The sequence below is a fragment of the Papio anubis genome, chromosome 7 (genome assembly GCF_008728515.1).
Source record: "Papio anubis isolate 15944 chromosome 7, Panubis1.0, whole genome shotgun sequence".
NCBI lineage: Eukaryota > Metazoa > Chordata > Mammalia > Primates > Cercopithecidae > Papio > Papio anubis.
The window spans coordinates 418,570-430,482 of record NC_044982.1 but is presented as its reverse complement, the minus strand read 5'-3'; the positions used below and the strand labels follow the sequence as shown (position 1 = coordinate 430,482).

Here is an 11,913-nt window from a genome sequence, read left to right as displayed (position 1 = left end):
AAAGTTGAAAGTCATTAGTAGCTGGACTAACGAAAAAAAGAATATATACATATATACGGGGGGAGACAGAGAGAGAGAGAGAAAGAGCTATGACCCAAATAAATAAAATAGAAGCAGAAGATGCCTCAACTGATATCCCAGAACAAAATAAATTATGAAATACTGTAATAAACAAGTCTATGTGATAAATTTGAAAACCTAGAGGAATTGGATAAATTCATGGCCACATACTACCTAACAAGATTAAAAAAGAAGGAATAGAAAGCCTGAACATACCAATAAAAAGAAATCAGATGGACTTAGGTAAAAGACCTACATCCTGTTGAACATGAATTTAAAAATCTAAAAATATAGCACACCAAACAGTATTTCAAATAATAGTAATCATAATGCACCATGACCAAGTGGGATTCAACCCAGCGATTCAATTACACTTCAACATACACAAGTCAAAAAACATGATATATCACATTTATAGAATGAAGGATAAAAACCATATTTCTATATTAATAGATGCAGAAGATGAAAATTCAACATCTCTTCATGGAAAACAACTCTCAATTATGCACAGAAATAAAGAACAACACAATAAAGGCCACATGACAAGTCCATAGCTAACATCATACTTAACAGAAAATAATTCTTTTCTTTTGAAAACTGGAAAAGACAAGGATGCAAACTCTCAGCACTTATTCAACACAGTACTGAAAGTACTCAACAAACAAGGACATCCTCCCACGGAAATGCAAGAAAACAAAACAGACGTGGACACCCATAGACAGAACTCATTAGACCTGGTGAAGAATAGATAAAAATCTCTTTCAATCCCACCAACAGTGTAAAAGTGTTCCTATTTCTCCACATCCTCTCCAGCACCTGTCGTTCCCTGACTTTTTAATGATTGCCATTCTAACTGGTGTGAGATGGTTTATTAAATAGGGAATCCTTTCCCCATTTGTTGTTTCTCTCAGGTTTGTCCAAGATCAGATGGCTGTAGATGTGTGGTATTATTTCTGAGGACTCTGTTCTGTTCCATATTGGTCTATATCTCTGTTTTGGTACCAGTATCACATGCCAAGTTTTGTTGGCTGTAGCCTTGTATAGTTTCAGAAGTCAGGTGGATGCCTCCAACTTTTGTTCTTGGACTTAGATTGTTCTGGAGATGCGGCTCTTTTGGTTCCATATGAACATAAAAGCAAGTTTTTCCAATTCCCTGTGGAAGAAATCATTGGTAGTTGATGGGGATGGCATCGAATCTATAAATTACCTTAAGTAGTATGGCCATTTTCACGACATTGATTCTTCCGCATCCATGAGCATGGTATGTTCTTCCATTTTATATAGGTTCCTTTATTTCACACTGGAGCAGTGGTTTGTAGTTCTCCTTTGAAGTTATGTCCTTACAATTCCCTTTGGGAAGTTGATTCCTGGTATTTGGTATCTTTGAAGCAATTGTGAATGGAAGTTCATTCCTGATTTGGCTCTCTGTTTGTCTGTTACTGGTGTAGCAAGAATGCTTGTGATTTTTATCATTAATTTTGTATCCTGAGACTTTTTGCTGAAGAGCAATAATAACCGGAACGAAGTAGCTACTGAGGTAGAACAGCAGTGAACCTATTCAAATCTGTCCTCGATCCATGATCACACTCTCTCCCCAGACCAGCTCCTTGGGCACATCTCCTACCTGGAAGAAGGGACTCTGGGCAGTGAGGGAGGCCCCAGGAAGGGCTTGAGTTAGAGGGGCTGAAAAGCCAGCATCCCTCCTCTCAGGGGTGAGCCCAAAGACTGGGGCCTCCCTCATCCCTTTTCACCTCTCCATACAAAGGCACCACCCACATGCAAATCCTCACTTAGGCACCCACAGGAAACCACCACACATTTCCTTAAATTCAGGGTCCAGCTCACATGGGAAATGCTCTCTGAGAGTCACGGACATCCTGTGCAAGAACATGAAGCACCTGTGGTTCTTCCTCCTCCTGGTGGCAGCTCCCAGATGTGAGTGTCTCGGGGATGCAGATATGACGGTATGGGAGGCTGTCTCTGATCCCAGGGCTCACTGTGGGTCTCTCTGTTCACAGGGGTCCTGTCCCAGGTGCAGCTGCAGGAGTCGGGCCCAGGAGTGGTGAAGCCTTCGGAGACCCTGTCCCTCACCTGCGCTGTCTCTGGTGGCTCTATCAGCAGTGGTTATGGCTGGAGCTGGATCCGCCAACCCCCAGGGAAGGGACTGGAGTGGATTGGGTATATCTATGGTGGTAGTGATAGCACCAACTACAACCCCTCCCTCAAGAGTCGAGTCACCATTTCAAAAGACACGTCCAAGAACCAGTTCTCCCTGAAGCTGAGCTCTGTGACCGCCGCGGACACGGCCGTGTATTACTGTGCGAGAGACACAGTGAGGGGAGGTGAGTGTGAGCCCAGACACAAACCTCCCTGCAGGGAGGCGGAGGGGGCGGGCGCAGGTGCCGCTCAGGACCAGCAGGGGGCGCGCGGGGCCCACAGAGCAGGAGGCCGGGTCAGGAGCAGGTGCAGGGAGGGCGGGGCTTCCTCATCTGCTCAGTGCTCTCCCTCCTCACCAGCACCTCAGCTGTCCCCAGGGCTCCTCTTTCTTTGATATCTGTGGTTCTGCTTCCTCACATTCTTCTGCCAGAAAAGAAAGGAGGAAGGCACATTTTCCTCTTACAATTGAGGTTTCACCAATTACTAGGAACTTTCCTACAAGTTCCTGCATGGCCCATTATTCCTTAGTGATTAAAAATATATATATTCTAATGCTTCTCACCATCTCTTGGTTTGTGTCATCAATTGAATTGTGCCCTCTTTGAAATTCATATGCTGAAACCTTAAGTTCAATGGATCTATATTGGAATTTTAATGATACAATTAAGGTTAAATGTGGTCAGAAGTGTGAGAACCTAATGCAATAGACGTGCTGTCTTTATAAGAAGAGGAAGAGACACCAGAGACCTCTCACTTTTCACGTGCACGCAGAGAAGAGGCCATGTGGAGACCCAGTGTATTAGAAGGTGCCCCAGTGCATGCCAGGAAGAAGCTGCACCAAGAACCAACCCTGCCAGCACCTTGATCTTCAACATTCAGACTTCAGAATTGTAAGAAAATCAATATTTGTTGATTAAGCCACTCACTCCGTGTTGTCTTCTTATGAAGACCCAGACAGACTAATACCACATAACTCATATGTTAGCGCTGTCCCCTGGATGGAGAATCAGCCTCCTGAGGCTGGGCACATCTCTCAGATTTCTACATAAAGTAGGCAAAAAATAGTAGCTGTGATATAAAAACTTGTCATGTCCCTGTTGACCAATTTCTGGGCAAAGTGTTTTAATGAAGCCCTTGGGGCTTTGTCACAAAAGTTGTCTTTTATCTTTTCTGACGACCTAACTAATGGACAATGGGTACCAGCTGGATGGAGACTGACCACTGACCATCTTCTGCTGTCTCCTTAGTATGCCACAGAAAACCACACCAACATCACTCAATGTCTTCAACTTTCTAAATTTGCACTGAATCTATTGCTAAATGAGGAGTTACATGAGGTCTGAGTTTTGTTCCCTTCTTCCCAGTCTTCCTCAATTACCAAGGGCAGAAAAGACTTTCAGTGAAATTTGGCTGTCAATGCCCCCAACCCCACATCACTTTTTAAGGTCCAGGAACTTTATTTGGGGGATAGTGAAATACACTTTTAAATGGAAAGCCCTAAAGCACATACAACAGCTGAAGGAATGGCCACTGTGCACCTGAAGGCTGATGAGGCAGATGGTAGGGTCCCTTCCTCCAAGATGGTCCTGGGTGTGTGATGGTTGGATGCCTCATGCATATGGAATTAAGGACTGGACTGAAGTAGAAACAAGGGCCATATCCCATAGGAAAACAAGAAAAGAACAGATGGGCATCCGTGAAGACAGGTAATTAAATTTGTTGAGTTTAAGATGAAATTTTTTTCCAAAGTTTTCAGTGTTCTTAGCTAAATATGAATCTTTTCAATGAACTGAGAATTAAAAGGATAATGGAGTTAGAAGATGAGAGAGAAAAAAGTCCTGAGAGAGCAGAAAGAAAATTCACACAAAACTGTCATATGGCAGAGGCCAGAATGGAGCTGATGCAACTATGTATTATTCTGCGGACCTGTTATTTAAAGCAGGTCCAATGGTGAAGAACTTCTTTAGTTTTTGCTTCTCTGAGAAAGGTCTTATCTGTCCTTTATTTTATAAAAAGATTTACATGATAAAGTTTCTTAGTTGGCAGACTTTTGTTTGTTTTTCATTCTTTTTCCCCCAGCAATTTGAATGCAGTCATGGGCCACCTAAGAATGATTCAGTCAGCAATAGACCACATATATGTTTGTGGCCACATAACATTGTAATACCGTATTTTCACTAAAGATGTTCCATATTTACATGTGTTTAGATAGAGAGATACTTACCACGATGTTTAAGTTCCCTACAGTGTTCAGTGCAGTGACACACTGCAGAGGTTAGTTGTCTGGAAACAGTGTGCTATTCCACAAAGCCTGTGCATGGTAAGGTATTCCCTGTAGGTTTGTGTAAGTTCACCCTATGATGCTTGCACAATGATGACATTGACTAGAAATACATTTCTCAGAAGTAATCTCTTTCACTAAACCACACATCGTGGAATATAATTCCTCTCCATTCTGAACTGAAAACCTGCTGCTGAGAAATCTGCTAAATCTGCTCTTTTTCCTTCTGTTTTCAAAAACATTTCCTTTTAACAATGTGGTTTCAAACATCTCTGATTTTTCTCATTTGGTTTACGTTATTTAAAACTTACAGAGCTTCTTGGATGTAGATGAATATTGGCTTTTCCAGATTTAGAAAGTTTCTATGCTATTACTTCTTTGAATATTCTTTCCACCTCTCTCTCTCTCTCTCTCTCTCTCTCTCACACACACACACACACACACATCCTGTTCCTTCACTACCCTTTTTGTCCTATCTTTGCATAACTCCTCAATGCATAATTTAGATTTCAATGTGCTTCCTGACTCATAAGTCTTTAACTCTATTTTATTTCTTTCCTTTACATTTTTCTTCTCTGTCTCTACTATTTCAAATGATCTTTCTTTGAGTTTACTGTTTCTTCTATTACTTGATCTAGTCTGGTCTAAAATCTTCTATTAAAATTTTTGGCTGACTTATTGTATTCTTCAGCATCAATATTTTTGTTTAGTCATCTTCTAAATGTTTTATCTCTATTAAAATCCTCACACTCTTCTTGCATGCTGCCACTAGCTCATTGAATGTGTTTCTAACATTTACTTTAAATTTTCTGCCAGGTAATCCATATGCCTCCTTTTCATTGACGTTAGTTTCTGGACCTTTATGTTGTTCTTCTGTTTGGACCATGTTCCCCTGCTTCTTCATTTTTCTTGACTGTCTTTGTTGCTATCTGTTCATTACAACAAATGCCATCATACACTCTTCCAAGACGAGGATCATAGAGATCACCCTCACCAATCAGCCCAGAGACAGTAATTTTGGGTCTCTGAAACCTTCATAGTATTTAGACTTCTGACTGTTCTTAGTGGTCCCAGGTTTTAGAGGATGATAGACTGTGCCAGGACTCACAGGTAGGGGAGGTGGAAATTAGTTACTCAGGCAGCCCCTTGAAAAGTTGGACCACTGGACAAAGTTTTATTATTGAGGTATGATTCATCAAAATAATGTTAGTTCAAGCTTCTCTCAACCAGTCATTAAACCTTGAAATTTTATAATTTCTTACTTGGATCTGGGGTTTATTCTTTGAATATTTAGCTAAAATCACAAACTAATTTCAAGCTGCCTATTTGGCAAAACGCTCTGCTGCAGAATGTCCATTTTCCGTGTTGTCTCTTTTTGCATTAAATCTAAGTCTGTATTAGTCATGTATCTAGAATGCAGAAAAATGTCTAATAGTTCTTAATTTATTTAATTTGATGTGGTTTCCAGAAGATGTGAAAAACTCCTTTATTTATAAAATACCTGATTCCCCATTGGTCATTCGTTTCCTCTTTAATTTGCCTCTCTTCTCACATGATCTGTAATAAGCAAGGAGAAACAAAGACACGCCATCGAGAGTTTGCTTAGATCTCCCCTCAGCTGAATTTCTAAGTGTCAACTACTAATTCTAATTTCATCCATTCTAACATAATTAAGATAAATTCTATAGCAAGGTGCACATACTTTCCCGTTCTAATACGATGTTCATGACAGAAACAAAGCAGGTGTCTTCTCTGCAATGTGGTTACCTGAGGTCTGAGATGAGGGGTCACACAGGTATTTTCATGATATTTAAGGGTTTGGACAACAATCATGATAACAATGCTGAACAACACTGGGTCCTAACTGAAAGGTTAGAGATAAAGTTACTGCTGCTATTTTATATTAATACTTTATTAGAATGAAGCTCAGAGGAAGAGGTCACATCCTTGGTTACACAGTGAGGGGGAATGGAGCTGTGCTCTGCTCTCCACACTACGCACAAGATCCCAGGCACGGGCCCAGGTTCCACTGACACGCGGCATCTACAGGGCAGTTCTCAGGGGATGATGTTAGGGCACCTGCTTCCTGGGGCAGGGCGCTTCCTTCTCTCAATGTGCACTTGCTCCTTCTGCAGGCTCTAAAGTGAGCACTTGTATTGCCATGATTTATACATGTTCTTTCCCCAATATGGAAAAATATTTATAAAATTTTCAATTTATTTTCTCTGATGCACACTGCATTAGCAGAAAGGAATAAATCACGTTTCTTATACTCTCATACACTCAAAGATTCCTGAAGGCAGAGTTGATGTGATGTACTCATAGGTGGATCTCTGCCCTTCAGAGGTGGCCTTGGTCTTCAAGCTTCAGCAATTCTGGGAAGCCAAGGACACCTCCATCTCCTGCTCCCTGCCCTGCAGCTCACCTGAGAACAGCTTTCTCATTGGAATGTCTTGTGTTTAAGGAATAAGAGTCACTATTTCAGGTTTGGGTGCCTGAGTGCACCTACTGGATCCAGCCCAGGATTGGAGACACTTTCCAGAACACATCACCTGAGACATGACCAGTCACACTGTTTTACTTGCACAATTTCAGCTTCCTCAGAAGAAAATTAAAATTGCTGAGACTTTTCATAAACGTTGTGCCACGTCCTTTCTCTGTTTTCCTGCCTGTTCATTTATGTCCAACCAGGTGCCACATCTATGTAATTGTTGCACTTCCGCCTCCAATAACACACATGAAGAGGACCTTGGTTGTACTTTCTTGGGCTTTGCTCCAAAATGGAAAGATTACAACAGTCATCACCTCATTCTTATGTCAAGAGGCATCTGCACAATCTGATCTTCACTACCTTTTAGAATCCATCAGATGAATGAAGTTCCATTTTTTTAATGACCACTCCAAAAACTGGACAGTTGGGCATGTCCAGAATGACAGCTGACACGTGCTTAACTGGAACCGAAGCTGCAGAAGCCACAGGCTGTTGAAGGCACTTACATGGTAAGCACTAGAGAGGCCTGCGAGACAGACGTGGACTAGGGTGAAATGACAGTTCCAGAGGGCCACACAATCCTCAGCCTTCCGGAATTTTCCTCCAGAAATCTCCAGGATCTAAAAAATACAATCCAAACACATCTCCTATGGGTCAGAATTGGGGAAGTTTAATTTTATCAAACAGCACCCAGGAGCCTCTCCAAAGAACTCCATAGGAAGAACTTTTTCCAGATCCTGTACCGGTGAGGGGAAGACAACGCCCATTCCAGGATCCCCTCTGCTCCTCCATGATTATACGAATGAGTAACGTTAGCCAATGGGGTGAGATGTAAGCAAACAGTCCAGGGAAAGCGAAACCACAAAAAGGAGTAAAGAAGAAAATTCAGCTTTTCCCCTGGAGACGCCTGGTCAAGGTCACAGCCCAGAAGAGGAAGCCGATCGCGCCTCTAGGTTCCCACTGTAAGAACAGACAGTGCTGACCTGCACTGCACAACCCAATCTAATCAGGATGATGGCTCTGGATTAAAGATGAGAGTGTGGCCATGCACAGACCAGAGGAGAACATACGGAAACTTAGAAAAAAATGACAGAGAGTTAGACAAGGACAGTAGAGCAATATGAAGCCTCTGACTTCAAGATTTTTAAAAACAAGATCTTGGAAACTCCCTCATTCACCTCAGCTTCTTTATCATGAAGGTTTTGTGCTGTCTCTAGCTGGAGTATGCAGTGGCCAACCTGGAAAGATGCACTTCCCAAGTCTTCACTGGATCCTGTTTGCTTTAGATCTCTGGTGGAGGAAAAGTCAGACACCTGGGCTTCTCCAGGTAAGCCAGTGTAGGAGACACTCTCTCATGTAGAGGCACTAGGAAGGCTGGAAAACGGATGTTATTGGAATATTGAATATGGTGCCATGTATGTTCTCACCCTAATGCACTGCACCTGCTGGAAATCTCCCAGCAGCAACATCAGCTGCAGGGAACAAGGCACAACCTAAATCTCCTGTGAGGCTCTTGGATTCATTTTCACTGATTCGCGCATCTTGGAGCTTAGAGAAGGGCTCCCTCCAGGCTGCAGAATCCCTTGGCTTTGGGTCTCCCTGTAGACCAGTCAGGCAAGACTAATCAATTATTTCAAGAGACAGTGTCAGCAGCGTATTCTGTCACTGAAGGAGTATTCTAAGCCAGGACAAAGCCATTTCATGTTAAGCTAGGGAAGCGAGAGGGAGCGTGCTTCAGAGCCCTTACGAGAACTTCCCGCAAGGCAAGGCCTGGCTTGAAGCACACCCATGAGCCACCAAGGCTGCCCTGGCCCCGAGCAGGTGCAATAGGAGGCTGGGGATCCAGGCTCTCAGCTTCGTATCTTCCTTTGTCAACAACAAAACAACTAAGTATTCAAGAAGTAATGGATATGCCTTTAAATGTCCTGTTACATCAGAAGCATTCATATACCATAAGGCAACAAGAACTATTCTTCTCAAGGGTTTCTAAGGCCATAAATATCTTAATAGTGATTATATAAAAGAATAGAATAGTTTTACTAATTGAAATGGATACAGAATTGTGTGGAACCACTGCATTCCTAATACGAATAAAAGGCCAGATTTCAGTGTTCAGTAATGTTGCCTCCATTGTGCATTTGACAGACACTGATGATCTTGAGAGTGTGGCAGGGTACACAGACCCAGGAGTCGAAACTACCATGTGAAGATGAGGATCTATGGATATGAACTGAAAGTACATAAAAACTTCATGAAATTCTATTAAATGGAGTAGGAAATAAAACCAAGATTTATTCAAAACACAAATTCCTTGACAATTATTTTTGGAGTAGTGAATTCATAAAGAACTCCAAATATCTCTTTCCATCTTTTGATTCCTATTGTCCGTGAGATGAGAAAAATCAATTCTATTTATGAATCACAGGGCAAATCTGTAAACCAAGGGTGGTTCTGTTGAAGATCCTGGTGGATCAGTGTCAGGCAGGTGCCGGAGACACTGTCTCAGGAGTGCCCAGAAGATCTTAGAGGTACCTGCTGGACACTCACGTGGGACATCAGCACTCACTTTCTCAGAGTCAACATGAGCTGTGGCTGATGCCTGATGGGACCAGGATGGGGTTAAGGCATCTATCTGGTCACTGGGTCATGAAGAGGATGGTTCCAGAAATCATCCATGTGGTCTCCACGCCAATCAAATGGGTTCACAGTGAGGAGCATGTCCTCTGGGTGCTTGCTTTCAGTGAAAGGACGACTGGCCACAAAAAGTTTGTAAATGAGTAGGGCACCCATTTCTTCGCTATACTAGTGCTTGGACCATCAGAATCCCACTCATGCAAGGCTGATGTGTCATTCATCTACTGTTTCTATCCTGGATCAGGGTCTTGAGCTATGAATGCTCTGACTCAAGGAATATACAAATAACCTGAGATCCACGGAGGTAATTATGGATATGTCTCAGCCCTGAGAGCATCACCCAATAACCACATCCCTGTCCCAGAGAAGCCCCTGAGAGCACAGCTCCTCATTAGGGATCGGACCTGGAGGATCCTCTTTTGGTGGCTGCAGCTACAGGTAAGGGGTTCCCAAGTCCCAGTGATGAGAAGGGGATTGAGTTCAGTCAAGTGGGCTTTCATCCATTCCTGTGTCCTCCCCACAGGTGTCCACTCCCAGGTGCACCTGGTGCAGTCTGGGACTGAGGTGAAGAAGCCTGGGTCCTCAGTGAAGGTCTCCTGTAAAGCTTCCAGATACACCTTTACCATGTTTTGCATTGGGTACGACAGAACTTTGGACAAGGGCTTGAGTGGATGGGATTTTAGTTATTTGAGAGATTTTTCAAATAGCATTTATTCCATAAGCAAATTTCAGATATTGTAGAATGAATCAAATTAAGATATCTGATACAGAACTTCCTCTGAATCGATCTTTGTAAACATCAATTTCTGAATCAATGTTGTAAATATTTTGGAACACAAACGCAAGTTCACATTTTAACTCTACTTTTATCTCTATTTTTAAAATGCCAAAAACTATCATTTTGTGCATGTAACATTTTGAATTCCTACCATCAATGCATGACATCTCCTGTTTTTCCACATTCATACTGCCATTTATCCTCATGAGATTTGTGAGTTTTAACCATGCTAATAGGTGAGTAATTGTATTTAATTTTTCTTTAAATGCACATGTTCTTAATAAAAAAATCATATTTAACAATTTTTATATAATTTTAAGAGATGCCTCCCAATATTTGGTTGATTTTTAACTGCATTGTTTTCTTTTGATTAGTTGTAAGTTTACCTGCATCTTGATTATAAAAGTCATTTAACAAATTTAAAAAATTAGCCGGGGTGGGTGGCTCACAGCTGTAATCCCAGCACTTTGGGAGGCTGAGATGGGCGGATCAGAGGTTAGGAGATCGAGACCATCCTGGCTAACACAGTGAAACCCCGTCTCTACTAAAAATAAAATTTTAAATTTTAAAAAAATCATCCAGGTGTAGTGGCGGGCGCCTGTAGTTCCAGCTACTCCGAAGGCTGAGGCAGGTGAATCGCATGAACTCCAGGAGGACGGAGCTAGAAAACTGGAGATCAGCCACTGCACTCCAGCCTGGGTAACTGAGCAAGACTGGCTCCAAAACAAAACAAACAGAAAAAAAAAACAAACAAAACAAATGAAAAGGATTGATTTAACAAACATGTGATTTGGAAGTATTTTCTCCCAGTCTGTGGTTGCCTTTTTCTCCCTTATCAGTGGATATTGAAGAAAAATGTTTGTGTGTGTGTGTGTGTTTAAACAAATTTAGACCAAAAAAAATTATTCATTCATAGATCATGTATTTGGCATTATATGTGAAGTCTCACTATAAAATACACTATTAGTGATTTTTTTTCCTGTCTAATCTCTCAGGACACAATCAACTCATGAGTGTTTAAGCTTCACCTACTTGATTGGAGGACTCTCCACCTGAGATATTTGGAATGCTTCTGCAGGGATATGTGCTATTCTTCCCATTATTTCTCTATTTAGTCATCCATTAATATCTGTATTGGTGTATGGATGTCTATTTCATTCTCTGAAGAAGATCCATGCTACAGTATTCATTTTATTGTTCAAATCATCACAGTTTTATTAGGTGCTGGGAGCTCATTTATTTTGGATCCTGCATCCTTACAGCACACCTCATCCTTTTGTTTTTGAACACTTCCTCGTGTCCTGGCATTACAATACATTCAAAGCACGTTTTCTATATTACCTTTTTCGGACATAGAATCAGTCATTTTTCTAAAGACTGCTTGTTTCTGATATTAAAGAATAGTATTAAAATAAAAAATTGTGATACTGGGTATGTGTGTTGTTAATGTGGTATAGGTACACCTAGGACCTTTCAACCAACTGACCTAGTAAATGGGCATGTTTATATGAA

General features: G+C 41.6%; 1 gene segment (V, D, J or C); it reads left to right on the top strand.

Annotated features, from left to right (window-relative positions):
* The first annotated feature begins 1,825 nt into the window (after nt 1-1,825).
* Nucleotides 1,826-11,437, top strand: LOC108584012. The segment is given in 3 exon segments: nt 1,839-1,995; nt 2,079-2,402; nt 11,397-11,437. Coding segments are annotated over 3 exon segments (396 nt in total).
* The last annotated feature ends 476 nt before the right edge of the window (nt 11,438-11,913 follow it).